General features: G+C 45.5%; 1 protein-coding gene and 1 long non-coding RNA gene across 5 annotated transcripts; one reads left to right on the top strand and one right to left on the bottom strand.

Moving 5' to 3' along the window:
- Nucleotides 1–213: 213 nt before the first annotated feature.
- On the bottom strand, nucleotides 214–5298 carry LOC140605235 (uncharacterized). Of its 4 annotated transcripts, XR_012007936.1 has the most exons (5): nucleotides 4579–5296; nucleotides 2709–2871; nucleotides 1649–1857; nucleotides 1357–1498; nucleotides 214–1272 (listed from the first exon to the last, which is right to left on the bottom strand). It is a non-coding gene; the product is annotated as an uncharacterized lncRNA (long non-coding RNA). The 4 variants fall into 4 exon arrangements; XR_012007938.1 differs by having other exon boundaries at nucleotides 214–1498; nucleotides 4583–5298; XR_012007935.1 differs by having other exon boundaries at nucleotides 214–1498; nucleotides 4579–5077.
- On the top strand, nucleotides 3757–16688 carry NDUFB2 (NADH:ubiquinone oxidoreductase subunit B2). The gene is made up of 4 exons (XM_072777454.1): nucleotides 3757–4923; nucleotides 13388–13532; nucleotides 14708–14811; nucleotides 16606–16688. Exons 1-3 carry the CDS (start codon nucleotides 4826–4828, stop codon nucleotides 14780–14782), a joined length of 318 nt encoding a protein of 105 aa, XP_072633555.1. The 5' UTR covers nucleotides 3757–4825; the 3' UTR covers nucleotides 14783–14811; nucleotides 16606–16688.
- Nucleotides 16689–21332: the final 4644 nt, after the last annotated feature.

Raw genomic sequence — 21332 nt, forward strand, 5'->3', positions numbered from 1 at the left:
AGACCCACGGCTTCCAAAGGTTTTGATGTATTATATTGGTGGAATAGATCTACTTACATATATGCATGCACATGTATAACTTATTTATAGGTTTTATAGAAGGGCTACCACCACTCACAAATCTCTGGAGGCACAACGTATACCTCGGGAAAACTTTGCTGTACTTCTAATTAACTTCTTGGTAATTTTTAATGTTTTTTGATGACCTCCTGCTCAATTTTATTAGAAGGTAACATGATTAATGCAGATGGGAGCAGAATCAACTCTGCCATTTTCTTGATGCTCTCCTCTGCTCATGTTAGCATTCAGACTACACTTTCCTTTTTTTTTTTTTAGAAAATATATTTTTTTAAGATTTATTTATTTATTCAGAGAGAGAGAGGCAGAGACACAGGCTGAGGAAGAAGCAGGCTCCATGCAGGGAGCCTGACATGGGACTCGATCCCGGGTCTCCAGGATCACACCCCAGGCTGCAGGCGGCACTAAACCGCTGCGCCACCAAACCGCTGCGCCACCAGGGCTGCCGCCTTTTTTTTATTTTTTCATTTTTTTATTTATTTTTATTTTTTTTAATTTTTATTTATTTATTTATTTTTAAATCCATTCTCTTTCTCTCTCTTTTTTTTTTTTTTTTTAAGATTTTACTTATTGGGATGCCTGGGTGGCTCAGTGGTTGAGCGTCTGCCTTTGGCCCAGGGCATGATCCTGGAGTCCAGGGATTGAGTCTCGCATCAGGCTCCCTGCATGGAGCCTGCTTCTTCCTCTGCCTGTGTCTCTGCCTCTCTCTTGGTGTCTCTCATGAATAAATAAATAAAATCTTAAAAAAAAAAAAGTTAAGGATAATTTTTTTTCCCCTCCTGGGGATCCCTGGGTGGCTCAGTGGTTTAGCGCCTGCCTTTGGCCCAGGGTGCAATCCTGGAGACCCCAGATCAAGACCTGTATCGGGCTCCCTGCATGGAGCCTGCTTCTCCCTCTGCCTGTGTCTCTGCCTCTCTCTCTCTCCCTGTGTCTCATGAATAAATAAAATCTTTTTTTTTTTTTAATAAATAAAATCTTTAAAAAAAATTCCTCCTTTATTTATTTATTTTTAAAGACTCTTTGTTCGAGAAAGAGCACAAGCAGGGTGGAACAGCAGAGGGAGAAGTGGACTCCCCACTGAGCAGGGAGCCCGATGCAGACTCTGCAGACTCGATCCCAGGACCCCAGGATCATGACCTGAGGCGAAGGCAGACACTTCATTGATGGAGCCACCCAGGTGCCCCGCCTTTCTGTCTTTTGGTAAGGAATTAAGGTTTAGTCGGACAGAGGTTCATTGGGGACAATTTTTTCTAAGAGAGAGATGTTATTTCTACTTACCAAGTCCTGAGGGGAGGCCGTTCTAGTCCGGCACTGAGGGGCTGGGGTGGCTCTAGGTAGCTGGGAAGGGGTGGTGGCACCGTTGGCTCTCCTCACGGGCACTCCGGCCAGACACAGGGCTGTCGTGTCAGGTGCACACACACTAAGGTAAGGGAGGTACAAGCACAGAGCAGGGGCTGCCCTGAGCCCACACCAGCACTACTGACCTTTGCCTGCAAGCCCATTGGTTGAATCTAACCATTTGTGGAATGTATTAGTGATGTACCCAAAACAACAAAACTTAGTAGCTCACAGTGTCTGCAAGTCAGAAATCTGGGTGCTGCTTCCCAGGGTTCCCTGCTCAGGGTTTTGCAAGGGCTGTAGGCATCTTGAAGCTCCATAGGGTGGGTCTGATCCCAAGCTCATTCACATGGTGGTTGGCACGATTCAGTTCTTCATGGACTGCTGGACTGAGGGCCTCGGGTCCTCAGGAAATTTTACAGCAGCAACAGAAAATGAACACTATTGAAGAGGAGAAAAATGGCAACAGATACACTTTACTATGGGTTGTTTGCTGATTTTTTTTTTTAATTTTTATTTATTTATGATAGTCACACAGAGAGAGAGAGAGGCAGAGACACAGGCAGAGGGAGAAGCAGGCTCCATGCACTGGGAGCCCGATGTGGGATTCGATCCCGGGTCTCCAGGATCGCGCCCTGGGCCAAAGGCAGGCGCCAAACCGCTGCGCCACCCAGGGATCCCGTTTGCTGATTTTTAAATTAAGCATCTTAAAAAGGTGAAACTGGATTTATAAAGTCATTTTCTTAAGTAGAGAAGGCTATGGCTACTTATTTGGATATAAGTTAAAGATTTTGTTTATTTATTCATGACAGAGAGAGAGGCAAAGACAGGCAGAGGGAGAGGCAGGCTCCATGCTGGGAGCCTAGTGTGGGACTCAATCCCGGGTCTCCGGGATCACACCCTGGATCGAAGGTGGCACTAAATCGCTGAGCCACCAGGGCTGCCCTCTTAATTCCTTTTGAAGTAGAAAGTACAAGTTCACTTCTGTGTCACTACAACTACTGGAGAAATGAATTCCTTTCTTCTTTCTAAGACTCATAGAGAAAGGGAGAGCAAGCAAGCCCTGAAAAGTAGGAAATTAAATGAACATGAAGTAAACAAAAGTTGTCCTCCTGCCCCTCACCTCCTTGCTTTGTTTTCTATTTCCAGCTGTGGAATAGGTGTTTGATTTGGGGTTAGATGCTATATGTAAAATCATGTAAAGTCTGTTCACAATTTGTTAACACTTGACTGGGAATTTATCATGTAGCAGCTGAGAGCTCAGGGTCAGGGCTTGGCATCCTTCCTCTCACCTTCTAAAATGCATTCTCTCAAGGGACACCTGGGTGGCTCAGCGGTTGGGCGTCTGCCTTCGGCTCAGGTCGTGATCCCAGGATCCAGGATTGAGTCCTGCATCAGACTCCCTGCGAGAAGCCTGCTTCTCCCTCTGCCCGTGTCTCTGCCTCTCTCTGTCTCCTGAATAAGTAAATAAAATCTTTTTTAAAAAATGAAATGGATCATTTGCTAAACCCTGAACACTTGACACTCAAAGTCATAAGCATGAAAATTTATAGGATACTTAATGGACAGAAACGTAGACCTAGGGTGCCTGGGTAGCTCAGTCGGTTAAGCGTCTGCCTTCAGGTCCGTGGTGATCCTGGGATTCTGGGATCCAGCCCCACATCAGGCTCTCTGCTCAGTGGGGAGGCTGCTTCTCCCTCTCCCTTTGCTCCTCCCCCTGCTCTCAACTAAATGAATCTTAAAAAAAGAAGAAAAGAAATGTAGACCTAAATACAGGGATTTGAGTGCCTTGAGTATAGCTGACACCCATCCTTCTGTGCCAAGATATATGGTTCTCCATGTGCCCTGTAGCCTTTTTTTTTTTTTTTTAAAGATTTTATTTATTTACTTATTTTATTCATAAGAGAGAGGCAGAGACACAGGGAGCCCGACGTGGAACTCGATCCCAGGACCCCGGGTTCATGCCCTGGGCTGAAAGCGGTGCTAAACCGCTGAGCCACCCGGGCTGCCCATCCCTGTACCTTCTGAATAGCCTATATCTCGAGTTGAAACCTCAGTACTGCCAGTTAATAACTCTATGAACTTGGACAAGTCACTTTACTTCTCTTGAGCATCAGTGGCCCCATCTGAGTGGGAGTCCTCCAAAAGAATACCTGGCCCACAGCACATGCTCAGGAAATATTTACTGTAATTCCTTTCCTTCCTAGCAGCAAAAACCTGTTCCGGTGAATTACAATTCATCCACTCTCCCCATGTTTCTTGCTGAATTACAAAACAAGTTTTAACTTCAGTGCTTTCTTGTACTTAAGCAGTATTGTTTTTATTTTTTATTTATTTATTTTTTTTTAGTATTGTTTTTATAGACCATTTGTCAGGTCCTTAGCTTTGTCTTGCACGATAAATTGAATTTTTTTTTTTTTTACTATAGAAAATTTAGGGTCCCAATCAGTAAACTATTTTGACTGTGTAGCAGTGATATGTATTTTTTTGGCAGACATGCTTTAGGAATTCCAAGGGCAAACGTCCCTTACTGCTTTTTGCAGGTTGCATGTTGGCACTGAAGGGCTGGGATAACTCCTTTTGGGTTCCGAGATGAGTGCCCTATTTGAGAGGATGCATTTTACTTTTTTTAAATATATATATTTTTAATTTATTCACGAGACACACACGGGGGGGGGGGGGCAGAGACTCAGGCAGAGGGAGAAGCAGGCTCCATGTACGGGGCCCAATGCAGGACTCGATCCCCGGTCTCTAGGGTCATGCCCTGAGCTGAAGGCGGCGCTAAACCGTTGGGCCACTGGGGCTGCCCCAAATGATCCATTTCAAACCGAAATCTCCAAGGTGTGAGGCTGGCAGGCTAACTCTATAATTTAACCAAACAGAGAACTTTTTAGGAAAACTCTAAAGCCCTAAGTGAAGACGCTAAGAATCTGCGGGAGTGGGGCTTGCGAGGGTGTCCAGAGCAGCTCCGGGCCCATCCGGGATCTCGCAGGAGGGAATACTACGAGACAAAAGCCGAGGAGCCAGCGCTTGGCTCAGGACCAGGGGATGGCAGCGCCGCAGAACCCGGAGGCCACGCCAACAGGCAGCTTCCCGGGCTCCACCTCGGCCTGAAGAGCCTGGGGCTCGGGTCCTCGGGTGGGTGTGCCGCCCCCAGCCCACCTACTGATACTCGGGAACCACTGGCGCAGGCTCGTGTTCGAGTTTGCAGAACAACAAACAACGAAGACCTGAAAGAAGCCGTCGGGAGGTTGTCGCAGGAGCGGAGGGAGGCGGCAGGCGAGGCGGGAGAACACCGCCCCCATACGTCACCGGCGGGGCGACGCCGTGACGTCACGGGCCGGGGCGCCGGCGGAAGTGACGCGGAAGGCGGGGCGGCCTGAGAGGGGCTCTCCGGACGCCGGCTGGCATGTCGGCTCTGACGCGCTTGGCGCCTTTCGTTCGCGTTGGAGGCCAGCTGTTCAGAGGCCCCGGCCCGCGGGCGGCTGGAGGCGGTGGAGTCCGTCAGTGAGTGTTGGCCGGGGGGAGGGGCCTCGCCTGCGTCTAACGGGAAACGCCGGTCTTCGGGACGCCCTCACCTTGACGCCGGGCACCCGGGCCGGCCCGGCAGCGACCTCCGCCCCGCGGCATGCTGGGACTTGGAGTCCGGCTCCGCGACGCGGGGGCGGGGGCGGGGGCGGGGCGGGGGCGCCGGGGCGGAGTTGTCTTGGCGGGTGTTAAACCGTGTGTCGGGCCGCTCCGGCCGCAGGGGAGCCTGCCCTCGGGAAATTCCGTTGAACGTGGAGGCTAGCTGGAGCTAATCCGGGAGCGAGAGCGGAAGTCGGGGAGGAGAGGGCGTGCTCGACGGAGGAAACCACCTGTACCGTGTGTCTCCAAGCGCCGGCTGGGAGGCAAGGAGAGGCACAGAGCTGCCCCGGAAGACCTAGGTGTTATTTTTTATTTTGTTTATTTTTTTAAAGATTTTATTTTTTTATTCATGAGAGAAACAAAGAGAGGGGCAGAGACCTAGGCAGACAGAGAAGCAGGCTCCCTGCGGGGGGCCTGATGGGGGACTCGATCCCGGGACCCCGGGGTCACGACCTGAGCCGAAGGCAGACGCCCAACCGCAGAGCCACCCAGGTGCCCCCGGCCTAGATGTTATTTTTTAGAGCAGTGTTAGGTTCACAGCACAATTGACCGGAAGGTACAGAGATTTCCCACAAGTGCATAGCCTCCCCCATAATCACATTCCCCGTGAGAGTGTTCCATTTGGTAGAAGTGATGGACACGTTGTCACCCAAATGCCATAACTTGTATCAGGGTTCACGTTCGCGTGAACAAGAACTGAGAGTGAGCAAAAGAGGAGTGACCTGTGAAGTAGCCCAAAAATTCTACTGGAGAGCATAGCGCTGGGATGCCAAGGGTCAAATCTGCCAAAACCAAATTGGTAGTGCAGAGAGAGTCAGTAAGAGCAGGATAGAAAATAGAACATTTGATTTTTACAGGTGATGTTGCAGCCCCTTAGATCAGGATCTACGTATTCCCCAAGAGGCAGTGCAAGGTAGTGGTTAAAAGCAGGATTCTGGCCCCAAACTGCCTCATTTCAAGTCTCACCTTTGCTACAGTTGAGCTATTTGCCCTTGAAACAGTTTCTTTCTCACTTTCTTTTTTTTAAAGATTTAATTTATTTATTCATGAGAAACAGAGAGAGAGGCAGAGACACGGGCAAAAGGAGAAGCAGGCACCAAGCAGGGAGCCTGACGTGGGACTTAATCCGGTGTCTCCAGGGCCACAACCTGGGCGGAAGGTGGCACTAAGCCACCCAGCTGCCCCCCACCCTTTTTTTTTTGAAGATTCCGTTTCTTGGGGCAGCCCCAGTGTCGCAGCGGTTTAGCATGGCCTGCGGCCTGATCCTGGAGACCCGGGATCGAGTCCCACGTCGGGCTCGAGCCCGCTTCTCCCTCTGCCTATGTCTCTGTCTCTCTCTGTGTCTCTATGAATAAATAAATTTTAAAAATCTTAAAAAAAAATAAAGATTCTGTTTCTTGATTGCCTTCATTTTCTCACTCATATGATGGAGATCATAATTTCAGTTTCCAGGGAACTGAGTGAATAACAATTCTGTGAAGTACCTTAAGACAGTTGCTGCTGCCTAGTAAGGACTTTATGAGTATTGCTTAACTGTTACCAGAGAACTGGGATTTGGGGAAATTAGAGTGACTTGCCTAAAGTTACATATCTGTTAAGCCTATGGAGCTGGGACAGGTGTGGGGTGAAAAGAAGGAAAAGGCCTGAGTGACCCAAACAAGGACAGTGATGGAGAGCCTCCAGCTGTTGCCCTTGACCCTGCATGGGAAAACTGGGAGCACTGCTCTTCACCAGGGCTTTAGAACTTCTGTAACACTTTTTATCTCACAGATTATGTGATAATAAAGTGAATAAGTATGGAGACTCTTCCAGATGCCAGGATACTTTCTAGGTTGTAGGGATAGAGCAGAATACAAGAAAGATAAGGGAGCTTACGTCGAGAGGACACAAGTAGGAGAGAGCATGTTTAGATACTGCTAAGTTAAATGAAGAATTAGAGCAGGGGATTAATCTAGAGAGCACCTGGGCTGGGGTAGATGGGATGTTGTGCATAGGATGATGTGGCAATGCAGGCCTGATGGTGCTTTGAACTAGGAGCTGAGTGATAAGTCAGGCAAGCAAAGATGCCCGACAGGGCCTCTGATGAGATAGCAAGTGTCGAGGCTCTGAGTGCTGATGATGGACAAGCAAGCCCAGGAGGCTGGAATGGGCTGAGCGGAGGGGAGAGTGGTAGAGGTGAGGTCAGGGAGGGGTGGGGGCAGGCTAGTGATGGCCCTGTTAGGATTTTACTTTAAGAATCATGGGATGTGGGATCCCTGGGTGGCACAGCGGTTTAGCGCCTGCCTTTGGCCCAGGGCGCGATCCTGGAGACCCGGGATCGAATCCCACGTCGGGCTCCCGGTGCATGGAGCCTGCTTCTCCCTCTGCCTATGTCTTTGCCTCTCTCTCTCTCTCTCTGTGTGACTATCATAAATAAATAAAAATTAAAAAAAAAAAAGAATCATGGGATGCCATTGGAGACTTTGAAGCAGGAAAGTGGTATGATCTGGTTTCATTTTTTTTTAAGTTTATGAAATTTTTTTAGTAATCTCTGTACCCAGCGTGGGGCTTGAACCCATGACTCAGAGATCAAGAGTCACATGCTTTTTTTTTTTTTTTTTTAAGATTTTATTTATTTATTCATGAGAGAGAGAGAGAGAGACAGGCAGAGAAGCAGGCTCCGACGCGGGACTAGACACAGGCAAAGGGAGAAGCAGGCCCCATGCAGGGAGCCTGACGTGGGACTCGATAACCCGGTCTCCAGGATCATGCCCTGGACTGAAGGCGGCGCTAAATTCCTGAGCCACCAGGGCTGCCCTGGTTTATGTTTTAAAAGTGTAACTTTCATAGAGAGTTATAATGCATTTTTGTGTTTAAACTTGACACTTGTGAATCCTGGGTTGGAATAGCCATTATTTCTTGGGATATTGTTTCTTCCCCATTCTATTTTCTTCTTCTGGCACATGAATTGGGCATATGTCAGGTTTTCTCATGTTCCTAACCTCAACTGCATTTTTTATTTCTAGAAATTGTTTGCTTTTTTTTTTTAAGATTTTATTTATTTATTTATTTATTTATTTATTTATTTATTTATTTATTTAAAGATTTTATTTATTTATTCATGAGACACACACACAGAGAGAGAGAGAGAGAGGCAGAGACACAGGCAGAGGGAGAAGCAGGCATCATACAGAGAGCCTGACTTGGGACTCGATCCAGGGTCTCCAGGATCACGCCCTGGGCTGCAGGTGGTGCTAAACCGCTGCGCCACCGGGGCTGCCCTCCAAGATCATTTTAAATTAAATTGTTGGCTTGAGGGTGTTTTGAACCTTAGAGGTCCAGCTCAGGTAGTGTGAATTTGGGTGCAAACCCACCTGAGGATTGGCTCCTGGTAACAAATGTCTGCCTGTTCCTTTCTTCGTAACGGGTTTATCTCTCATTCTCTGTAATACTGTGGGGCTGCAGCTTTATTCAGGGGTCTCATAATTAATAGATTCCTCATCTTGCATGGGCCTGAGGCTTCTTCCCCTGCTTCTTACACCCATGTAGTTGTCCCATGTAGAGGTTCAAGGACCCCAGGAATAGCAGAAATTGGGGGATCCCTGGGTGGCTCAGCGGTTTAGCATAGTTTTCCAGGCTGTGTGTTTACTTGGATTTTACCCTTGATAGATTCTTTCTTTACTTTTGTGCCTGGTCAGTTACGTATTAAAAAGTTTTTTTTTTTTTTTTTTTTTTTTTTTTTTTAATTCCATCTAACATTGTAGTTGTTTCAGTTTGGTGGGTTGTTCAGTATATTTAGTTTGCCATTGTGCCGTAGTAACCTAGTTAGGAACATGACATAGTCAATTAGACACTTGTGGAATCTTTATATTCCTTAATCATGGCAATTCTTATGTCATCCATTCCTTTCTATAACTGCAGCATTTCAAATCTTTGTTAAAAAATTAAGGTTTCCACCTTGGGGTGCCTGGGTGGCTCAGTTGGTTAAGGGTCGACTCTTGATTTCAACTCAGGTCATGATCTCCTCAGGGTCCTGGGATTGAGCATTGTTGGGCCCCCTGCTCTATGGGCTTAGGATTGCTTAGGATTCCCTTCCCCCTTCTCCTCCTGCTTGTGTGCTCCCTGTCTCTAAAATAAATAAAATCTTAAAAAGATTCTCTCTCTACTCCTCCCCTTTCTAAAAAGATTTTATTTTTATTTTTTTTTTAAGATTTTATTTTGTTTATTCATAAGAGACACACAGGGAGAGAGGCAGAGACACAGACAGAGGGAGATGCAGGCTCCATGTGGGGACTGGATCCCAGGACCCTGGATCATGACCTGAGCAGAAGGCAGATGCTCAACCACGGAGCCACCCAGGTGCCCCTCTAAAAATCTTTTTAAAAATAATCTACCTTGCAGTCAATGACCCACTTCTTTCTTTTCTTTATTTAGAGAGAGAAAGAGTACAGGAGGAGGGGCAGAGGAAGAGAGGGAGAGAGACTCTCAGGTGGACTCCATGTTGAGTGTGGAGCCCGATGTGGTGCTCTGTGCTACAATCCGGAGATCATGACCTGAGCCAAAATCAAGAGTCAGTTGTTTAACCTATTGAGCCACCCAGGTGTCCCTCTTTTTTTTTTTTTTTTTTTTTTAAGATTTTATTTATTTATTTATTTATTTATTTATTTATTTATTTATTTTTAATACAATTCAACTTTTTTTTCTTTTTTTTTTTTAAATTTTTATTTATTTATGATAGTCACACAGAGAGAGAGGGGGGGGGCAGAGACACAGGCAGAAGGAGAAACAGGCTCCATGCACCAGGAGCCTGACATGGGATTCGATCCAGGGTCTCCCAGATCGCGCCCTGGGCCAAAGGCAGGCGCCAAACCACAGCGCCACCCAGGGATCCCAGATTTTATTTATTTATTCATGAGAGACACACAGAGCGAGAGAGAGGCAGAGACACAGGCAGAGGGAGAAGACGGCTCCATGCAGGGAGCCTGATGCGGGACTCAGTCCTGGGGCTCCAGGATCACACCTTGAGCCAAAGGCAGGCACCAAGCTGCTGAGCCACCCAGGGATGCCCCCCCCCCCTTTTTAAAGTAATTTATCTACCCAACATGGGGCTGGAACTCAAAACCTGGAGACCAAGAGTTGCACGCTCTACCAACTGAGCCAGCCAGGTGTCCAATGACCCATTTGTTTCAAGGAATAGTTAATACAACATGTCACTCTAACAATAATGAGATGTGTAGAGTTCCTGGTAGTGGGTTTGAACTAGAATTCTCAAATATTATTTTAATGAATTTAACTGATAGGCCCTTATAATTAGATTATACTAAAACCTACTAAAGAGGAGGAAGCCTCTTGTTACAGTGTATTGAATTACCATCCCCATGGTTTGTTTGTATAATGCAATATCTATATGCACAGATAGATCCTGAATAAATACTGTTAAATAAAATTGGCATATGATGGCATTACAGAAACAGTGTGATATATTCTTCAGGTTGTAAAGCAATAATTCTTGAGGGAGCCTTTTAAAGTAATACATGGCCAGGGACACCTGGGTGGTTCACTTGGTTAAGCATCTGACTTTGGCTCAGGTCATGACCTCAAGGTCCTGGGATTGAGCCCCACATTGGGCTCCCCACTCAGCGGGGAGTCTGCTTGTCCCTCTGCCCTCCCCTTCACCATGCTTAAAGAAAGATACATAATACTCAGCTATAAAAAAGAATCAGGGGATCCCTGGGTGGCTCAGCGGTTTGGCGCCTGCCTTTGGCCCAGGGCGCGATCCTGGAGTCCCGGGATCGAGTCCCGTGTCAGGCTCCCAGCATGAAGTCTGCTTTTCCCTCCTCCTGTGTCTCTGCCTCTCTCTCTCTCTTGGTCTATCATGAATGAATGAATGAATGAATGAATGAATGAAAGAAAGAAAGAAAGAAAGAAAGAAAGAAAGAAAGAAAGAAAGAAAGAATCAAATCTTGCAACCACATGGATGGAGCTAGACAGTATTATGCTAAACAAAGTAAGCCAGAGGAAAACATGATTTCACTTATATGTGGAATTTAAGAAAACAAACGAATAAAGGGGGAAAAAAGGCAAATGAAGAAACAGACTTCTAGCTACAAAGAACAAACTGATGGTCACCAGAGGGGAGGTGTTGGGGAATGGAGGAAATAGATGATGGGCATTAAGGAGGGCATTTGCTGTGATGAGCACTGGGTGTGTATGTAAGTGATGAATCACTAAATTCTACTACTGGAACTAATATTACACTGTATTGTAACTAACTGGAATTTATATAAAAACTTAAAAAAATACATACAGAAAACCCCACGTTCATACCTATGGAAAAATAAAAACCATCTCATACCACTCATAGCTAATTATCAATATTTCATGTAGAGTTTTCCAGATAAAAGTGTTAATATATTGGATAAATACTTACATAAAAATGAAACTATCACTTCAATATGGTATCATGCTGATGGGAATTCTAGTTAACTGTGTCTTCAGTTCATAAAATGAGAAAATTATTAATATTGTTTGTTTATAGGCAGCATATAAGAACTTAGGCTTTGCCTTCAAATAATACCCCAGTGTTTTCATTTGCAAACATTAATAACCATACAATCTATCTCATAGGGTTATGAAAATAAATGATTGCATTTAAAATGGTTCAGGCGGTGTCTGGCACATGGAAGACAGTAAATGATAACTGTTAATAACCTTTTTTTTTTTTTTAAAGATTTTATTTATTTATTCCTGAGAGAGAGAGAGAGGCAGAGAAACAGGCTCCATGCAGGGAGCCCGATGCGGGACTCGATCCCAGGTCTCCAGGATCAGGCCCTGGGCTGAAGGCGGCGCTAAACCACTGAACTACCAGGGCTGCCTGTTAATAACCTTTAAGAACGGGACAGGATACTACAAAGGGGAGTAGGTAATACGTATTAGGGACCCATAGATTTTTTAATGTTCACAAATCTACAGTGCATTTTGAAGAAAGTGCAGTTTTGGTAGTTTTTGCTGGATTGAAGAGCATGTTGTTTTCTTTCTTTTTTTTTTTTTTTAAGATTTTATTTATTTATTTGTGAGAGAGACAGAGAGAGGGAGGCAGAGACACAGGCAGAGGGAGAAGCAGGCTCCACACAGGGAGCCCGACGCGGGACTCGATCCCAGGTCCCCAGGATCACGCCCCTGGACGAAGACAGTGCTAAACTGCTGAGCCACCCGGGCTGCCTGAGCATGTTGTTTTCCAAGCTGGTTCTTACCTGAAATGAAATTTGTGAATACATTTTATATAGAAATTCTCTTTAAATTCTATATCCCATTTTTGTATAGTAGAATATGTATAGCTGCTAAATGGAACTTGACAGTAACATCATGAAGTACAAATTTTATTATTTGAGTTAGATTCAGGGATCCCTGGGTGGCTCAGCGGTTGAGTTGTCTGCCTTTGGCTCAGGGCATGATCCCGGGGTCTAGGGACTGGGGATTGAGTCCCACATTGGGGTCCCCCCAGGGAGCCTGCTTTTCCCCCTGTCTATGTCTCTGCTTCTCTGTGTCTCTCATGAATAAATAAATAAATCTTTAAACAAACAAAGTTAGATTCAACCAATAATAATTATAATCTAAGTGAACAAAATGCCTGCAGACCTTATGGATTGTGTCCCACAATTTGTCAACAGAATCTAAATGAAAAAAAAAAATCCCAAAAGTTGTTCATACTTACTGTTTGAGGCTCTTTGCTTTGTTCAGAACTATTAGCTTATTAAAAAGGATTTGCTGATGTGCATGGCTGGCTCAGTCCATAGAGCATGTGACTCTTGATCTCAGGGTCATGAGTTTGAGCCCCACATTGGGTGTAGAGATAACTGAAAAAAAAAAAATAAAAATAAAAAAATAAAAAAAAAGATTTGCTGAGTCCTTTTTCCCATATAGTGTTCTTTATTAGCAAAGACTGTAACAGAGCAGAAGGCATAATTTGCCTTGGAAATAGATGGCTAAACAGAACAAGATTACTTTGCTGATGTGTTTTTTCGGATAAGCTAAGTGACCTACTACTGTAGGTTCACATTTCTTGACTGAAACTTTGGGGCCAGCACCCTGTTATTAACACGTTCCTATTTCTGCTGTAAAATCCCTGTATAATCAGTAAAGGGAAACAGTCTTTCATCAGTGCAGGCCAGTTTTTGTTGCCAAACAAGTTTAAAAGCAAGCTTATGAAAAATGAGTTTTGAGGCATTATGGAGCTCTGTCAACCTGTATTTCATGGAGGAGATGAGAACTGTTAGATTTTGTTTCTAGATGTAACTCAAAGTTTTAGATGACTTCATGCTTTGAAGGGGTACCAAGTTGCATGACATTTTGTTTCGTCCTGTAGTGCTGGTGGTGATGTGCATATTGAGCCCCGGTATAGACAGTTTCCCCAGCTGACCAGGTCCCAGGTGATCCAGGCCGAGTTCTTCAGTGGCACCATGTGGTTCTGGATTCTCTGGCGTTTTTGGCATGATTCAGATGCTGTGCTGGTAAGTGCAGGAGAATAATTCTAATATATTAATAGAATATTATAATTTAATTAGATTATTATTACTAATAATATTAATAGCTCTGCTTTTTTTTTTTTTCCTCCCTCCTTCCTGTATGTAGACCGTTTTCCTACCTGGTTATATCCCTTTACCATGTTGTCTTTGTGTATGCAGGAATCCTGTTATTTACAGAAATACATTCTCTCTGACCTTTCCTCCTCACAGGTGTACATGTGGGTAGTCCATCTCTTACGGTTTCTGTTAGGTTGTCATATTTGGAAGGAAGACTTGAAACTAATTCTGAACCAGGGTTCCTAAGTGGGGTTAAGTTTCACACCAAATGTCTTTAAATGCTGACTCATCTCGTCTGTCTAGAGGCCCCTGGCAGCCAGATCGGGGTGGGAGAGATGTGGGCTAATTTGTCTTAAGGGAAGAAGTTAGATCATGGTAACTTTCTGACATGCCATTAGCCTTGGCTAAGCTTTTATCACTTTTACACAGACCCTGTTCCCTGGGAAATTATACCTTGAAGCCATTGAAATCTGCGCTCGGTGATCCAAACAGGATGGGAAAAAAATCTTCAGTGTACAAAGTCTCAGGCGCTTCAGATTGATTCATGTCCTATTCTCTTTGAGTTTATCTGTGCCCGTGTCACCCAGGAGGGAGCTGCTTAGTGTCTGAGTTGGCAGCACAGAGTCACCCCTAACTCACTGGCTGTCAGGAGTCTGTGTGGCTGCTTGGCCTGATCCAATGATGCCACCACAGACTAGGACTGAAGACGCATGAGGCTCCCAGGTTTCTCCCAGGTCGGCAGTAATGACAGGACACTTTGAGATGTTACGTTTCACCGCAGCTTCAACACATTGTCAAGATGCAGGATATCTTTGCAATCTGTTGTCTCCCTTCTGCCTACCGTCCATCACAGACACACTGAAATGCTGGCTCAGGCTGTGGCTCCAGAATGGGTCGGCTTTTACAGTTCGGGCCATAGCCCATCTTGAACAGATTGAAGAACAGTTGGATCATCAGATAGTTAAAGTAGTAATTTGTTCATGTGGCTTTTCAAGGGCTGTGCATATGACAGCCTTACCATATTTGTTTATCTTTTGAATTTAATTCATCATATGGAATATAGAGTCTTTACTTTTTTTTTTTTTTTTAATGGTTGTCACCAGGGTCACTTTCCATATCCGGATCCTTCCCAGTGGACAGATGAGGAACTAGGTATCCTTCCCGATGATGAAGACTGAAAATAAAAGATTGAACTCTTTGCAAGCAGGTATGCCCCTGGTTCCTTTTTAAAGTTGTTTATAGGGCAGCCCCGGTGGCTTAGCAGTTTAGCCCTGCCTTCAGCCTGGGGCATGGTCCTGGAGTCCCCAGATTGAGTCCCACGTCAGGCTCCCTGCATGGAGCCTGCTTCTCCCTCTGCCTGTGTCTTTGCCTCTCTCTCTCTCTCTCATGAATAAATAAATAAAATCTTTAAAAATAAATAAATAAATTCATGAGATACACACAGGGAGAGAGAGAGGCGGAGACACAGGCAGACAGAGAAGCAGGCTCCATGCAGGAAGCCTGATGGGGGACTCGATCCCGGGACTCCAGGACCACGCCCTGGGCCAAGCAGCCTCTAAACGGCTGAGCCACCAGGAATCCCCCTGAGACTTTTTTTTTTAAAGTACCAACTGTGCACAGAGATTGCAGTGCTAGATAAGATAGGTACGGAGCTTACAGTTAGGTTGCAGGAATACTGTGTTCCACCCTGAGTGATTGAATGGAAAGTACCAGCATATGGGAATGTTATGATATGGACTTATGTGGAAATTAACCCTAAAAAGTAAAAGGTAATGGCCCTTTCATTTTTCCAAATTATGAATCAGAGTTTTTCTTCTTTCAAAAGGAAAGGTACACTGGGAGTAGGTACTAGGAAGAGGAGTCTTTTCTCCCACAGACCCATTAGGAGTTAAGACATTCTCAAAAAAAAAAAAAAAAAAATCTCATGTAATGTGTTTTTAAATTAGTCCTTGCACATACATAAATAATTGCCATCACTCAAAATGCCTTGAAAATTATTTATTTTTGTGAATTGTTTGAAAGGCTAGGAAGCATTAAAATGAAAAAAATGGGGAATCCCTGGGTGGTGCAGTGGTTTAGTGCCGCCTGCAGCGCAGGGTGTGATCCTGGAGACCCGGGATTCAGTCTCGCATCGGGCTCCCTGCATGGAGCCTGCTTCTTCCTCTGCCTGTGTCTCTGCCTCTCTCTCTCTCTCTGTCTCATGAATAAATAAAATCTTAAAAAAAAAAGTAGCTTATTAACATGAAAATTACAGTTTTGGGGTATGTAAGGGAGAAAGGGAATAGGAAAACCTGTCACCAAAGGGCAGGCAGGTCAGCTGTCTCACAGCCGTGTCCTGTGTCTGGATTTACTCTGGGTAAGTCAGAGGTCCTAGTCCTTACCAGCATCCTGCTTCCCTGTGGTAATGTGCCTACCAGCACTAACCTCCTCTTCTTTTCTGTGGATTTATTAAGATTTTATTTATTCATGAGACACAGAGAGAGACAGAGGCAGAGACTCAGGCAGAGGGAGAAGTGGGCTCCCTGCGCGGAGCCCGATGTGGGACTCGATCCCAGGACCCCAGGATCATGCCCTGGGCCGAAGGCAGATGCTCAACTGCTGAACCACCCAGGCGTCCTAACATTTTATTTTATTTTTTAATATTTTATTTATTTATTCATGAGAGACACAGAGAGAGAGAGAGGCAGAGACACAGGCAGAGAGAGAAGCAGGCTCCATGCAGGGAACCGGATGTGGGACTCGATCCTGGGACTCCAGGATCACGCCCTGGGCCAAAGGCAGGCGCTAAACTGCTGAGCCACCCAGGGATCCCGTGTCCCAACATTTTAAAGATGAGACTGTAAACCGCTGAGAAAGCAAGGTGACTTTGCTTCTCTATAAGACTAACTACTCACGTAATTGATGTTCAGTGAATGCTTGAATAATTGAATGAGTCAAAATTATGAATTTGAATTATTGAAAATAAAAGTACTTAAAGCTTTCTACTTTTGTTTCCCTGCAGGAGCCAGGTGAGAATTTCAAGCAATTACGGACTTCATATTGTACATGAAAGTTGTAAAATTAAAGTGTTTTGGTCAACAGTGAGGAACTGGGTCATGGATGTTTCTGATAATGACAACTACCCCTCTGGATTATTTCCTGTGTTCCCAGCTGCTGTCCTGACAGGTTCCAGGCCCTTTCAGTGGATCCTCTGGGGTACCCCACGGTGTAGACAGACATTAGCTCCACTTCTCAGGCAGTTCAGGCTCAAGGAGATGAAGTAGCTTTGCCTGAGGGTCACACGTTGATGGGCAGCGACGTTAGGAGTTGTTACCAGCACTTACCTGCAGTGCCGTGCAGCCTTCTCCCGGTGGATGTCTTAGTCACATGTATGTGGACAGCGTGAAAACTCTTGCTGTTTCTCTGCTGCTGGTGTTGTCTTGCCCTGATACACAGAGGTTAAGAGGTCCGTGTGGTCCATTTCTTGTATTTATGTATCTCTTGTGGGCTGGGTGTTGTGCTCCATGGCCATTTGTGGACCTAAGACACGTGTCCAACTAGTAATTCTTAGGGCTGGAGGAATGGGAGATATGGGGGAAATAGGATATTCCACTTTCTCTAAAATGTCTTTCAAAGTACTTTTGAACTTTCTGTAGCGTAGCAGTTCTGAGTAGGTAGGACGGAATTTTCTGTTATCCATAGATAAAAATCTGCAGTGTAGAGTGGCTTAAGGACTTGCCCAGAAGAACTATTCATATTTTTATTTTTTTATTTTATTTATTTTTTATTCATATTTTTAATTTAGGTTTTTGACCACTGAAGTGTTGGGAATATAATGCTAAATATGGCAGATGAGAGGATTCAGTGTTTTTTTTTTTTTTTTTTTTTTTAATTTTTATTTATCTATGATAGTCACAGAGAGAGAAAGAGAGAGAGGCAGAGACATAGGCAGAGGGAGAAGCAGGCTCCATGCACCGGGAGCCCGACGTGGGATTCAATCCCGGGTCTCCAGGATCGCGCCCTGGGCCAAAGGCAGGCGCCAAACCGCTGCGCCACCCAGGGATCCCGGATTCAGTTATTTTTTTAAAGATATTATTCACAAGAGACCAAGAGAGAGGCAGAGACACAGGCAGAGGGAGAAGCAGACTCCGTGCAGGGAGCCAGATGTGGGACTCGATTCTGGACCCCCAATATCACGCCCTGGGCCAAAAGCAGACGCTCAACCACTGAGCCACCCAGGAGTCCCAAGGATTCAGTTCTTAAGGAACCTAGAGTTTAGGAAGGGGAGACAGACAGTGAGATTTACTAAGTGCCCTGAAGGAAGTAACGGGTGATGTGCTAGAGAGAGGCGGGTACTGATCTTTTGGGTGGGTGGGACCTGAACAAGTGGGAGGAACCAGTTGTGTGAGGGTCTAAGGGGAAGGGAGAGTGCTTCGGGGACAGGGAACAGTGAGAACCAAGGTCTAGGTTGGGACCAGGGTCACTGAGGAACACAAAGTCCAGTGGGGTTCTAGCAGGTGAGGCGATGGGGACTAGATGAGGTTGGTAGGTCATAGCCACAGGTTTAGGTTTTATGTCAAGTGAGAAGCCTCTGGCAGGCTCTGAACAGGGCTTCCTGATCCTTGGGTTCCCAGGCCCCCACTGGTTCTCCTCAGGTGTCAATGGACACAGTGACAGCAAGGTTGATGCACCGTGAACAGGTCCTCCCACTCCACTGCCAGCTCAGCAGTCGGGCCCCGTGCAGCGGTGCGGAGACACTTCTCTGTTTTGTGTTCACTCACGTGGGTAAGAGTAAGCGCGCTCAGCTCAGCTGAAAATAGGGCAGATCTTTAAAAGGCCATCTCTTTCCTGTACTTTTTAGGTCTAAGTTTTGTTGTCTCCTTCCCGCCAACAAAGCGTTTTACTCATGTGTACTCACTGCAACTGTGAACTCAGGTAGGATAATCCCGCTAGCTCTTTTCCTTAGAAACCTTTCAGAGTTGCTTGATTTGAATTAAAGGTAACTTTAAAAACCGCAGTCTTTTTTAAACTCAGCCAGTGTGGTCTCCACATACTGGATCCTCCTTTTCATATTTGAGCTGATGCGGGAGTCGTCTCCAGCCTTCTCTCCAGGTGACGACCTCCATCCTGTCACATTTGACTTGAAGCACCAGAGTTTGGGGTGCCAGCCCCGAGCAGTCGCAAGTCCAGATACCACTTTTGGCTCCCCCCCAAAACCTTACAGCTTACTGCTGACTGGAAGCCTTATTGAGAACATACACAGAGACTCAACCTGTTTTGTACATTATATGTATTATATACTTAGTTCTCTTAAAGCCAGAGAACAATTCGTAAGGAACAGGAAATACATCTACAGGACTGTACTACATTTATCAAAAACAGTCATGTATAAGTGGACCGGCACAGCTCAAACCCATGGTCGAGGGTCCGCTGTACAGCTTATGGGAAAATAAAGTGGGAGAGGGCCCCAAAAAGATGTTAAGTATATTTGATTGACGGTTATATATAGTCGAATAGAGAAAACTCTGGGCTTACATGGGCCTGGTACTGTGGTAAACACTTTGCATGTGTTAATTCTAATTAAGTGTACATTCTTCCCACTTTTTTATTTTAAAGATTGTATTTGACAGCACAAGCAGAGGGAGAGGGAGAAGCAGGCTCCCTGCTCTGCAGGGAGCCTGATTTGGGGCTTGATCCCAGGACCTCGGGATCATGACCTGAGCTGAAGGCAGGTGCTTAACCAACTGAGCCCCCCAGGCGCCCCTCTTCCCCTTCGATAGATAAGGATGCTGAGCTGTAGATGGATGACTTGCCCAACCAAGTCATACAGGTAGGGTTGAGGTTCAGAGCTGATCTGGTTGGCTGGCTCTGGGCAAGTCAGATTATCCGAGTCCGTACAGCGTATGTAAACCTCTGATCATGACCTACTCACAAATAATTTTACATTTTGACCTAGAGTCCATGCCTTTGTGTATGTATATAATCCAAAAGTTTCATGAAACAGTATTTAGCTGTGATACACACTGATACTTTCTCTTACTCTGGTCTACTTACAAAATGCCTGAGACGGATTCTACTACCCACTAATAGGACTCAACCTGCAGTTTGAAAATCTGGCACAGTGCTTAAAGAATCCAGGCTCTGGAGTCTGACTTGCTGGATCTGACTCATTGCTTTACCATTTACTTGGTGGGACTTCTCGGGCAGATTACTTACTTGATCTCTTCAACTTCCTGATTTGTAAAAGGGATTAGATTAAATGCATTATTAGCCTGTAAAGCCCTCAGAACCACACCTGCTACGAAGGAAATACTCTCTAAATGGAAGCAACCGTTACTTCGTTGCTAGACCACTTAAAAGCTAAGTTTATAGTGACCCTTGAATCTGTGGCTGATTTTTACGGAAAAGCCCCAGACTAAGCACGTGAACATACTCCAGCAGATGCAGTGCTGCCCGTCTCCACTGCCAAACAACACACTTAGAATGTCTCGTGCTCCAGTAAATAAATGCTAGGTGTGGCCTGACAGATGGCGAGCAGAGCCCTACCCTCTCAAATGGAAAGGCAGGTGGTGAAGAAATTACCCATGGCAACAGAGCTCAAACCTCACATTTTAACACTTAAAACTTTGTTTCCTATGGAACCTTGAGTGCAAATAACAGGGGAGGCACGATATAAGGAACACCTGGTTGTGTGCGTGTTCCAGGAAGGTACAGAAGTCATCGTGGCTCTGCTTGCCCCCAGGACTGTTCTGTGGAAGAGGGTGACCTGGTTGCCCACTGCCACCACCTCGGAAGCGTCAGTGGGACCAGTGTAGGTAGCGGAGGACACCAGAGCAGCCTGGGCTGGAACGCACCTGCCTCAGCAGCTAGGCCCTTGCCTTTTGTCACTTACCTGCGCAGGGGCGAGTGGAGAATGCCTGGCGCCACATTCGTTTCCAGCTATGGACTCAGTGCCATGGAGTCAACTCATTTCTATCCATATTTTGTTATAGCCACTACAACCATAACAATTATAAATAGGTATATTTCATATACACTTTGCTTATGTATGGTAAATCCATAGCGCATACAACTGATGTTGAAAACAGCAGTCCTGAGTCTTGGCTACATGAGCTAGGAAGTCATCCCTGGGGATTCCCAGTCAGTGACTGACAGTGAGGGGACTTGGACCAGAATGTCCTTAAGGATTCCTTCTGCACACACATTTTATGAGCCTAGGACTGTAGAACCCAGGGAGCAGATTTTATCACAGCTCCTGACAAAATTTCAGAATAAATAATGTGCTGTCCTGAAGACTTTTCTGTCCTTCCTGTTCTTGGATGTATGGTTTCCAGATGAAGTTTTAAAATGATTTACTCCTGGGGCGCCTGGGTGGCTCAGTGGTTGAGCATCTGCCTTTGGTTCAGGGTATGATCCCGGAGTCCCGGGATCGAGTCCCACATCAGGCTCCCTGGAGGGAGCCTGCTTCTCCCTCTGCCTGTGTCTGCCTGTCTCTCATGAATGAAAATAAATAAAATAGGGGTTTACTCCTCTTCTAGAAACTGCCCGGTTATCTGACATAGCTTGAAGTTATTCTAGGGCTCTTTCAAACTTCAGAAATCACACAGACACAACTCATTGGGATAACTAGCATTTTTAAAAAAGTGTAAAATACAAGTGCACAGTTTCAAATATTTACGTCTGTGAACATTCTGTGTTCCTACAGCAAATGTATTAGAAATTGTGTCAAAAAAGCGTGGAAAGATACAA

This window comes from Canis lupus, chromosome 15 (assembly GCF_048164855.1).
Source record: "Canis lupus baileyi chromosome 15, mCanLup2.hap1, whole genome shotgun sequence".
Taxonomy (NCBI): domain Eukaryota; kingdom Metazoa; phylum Chordata; class Mammalia; order Carnivora; family Canidae; genus Canis; species Canis lupus.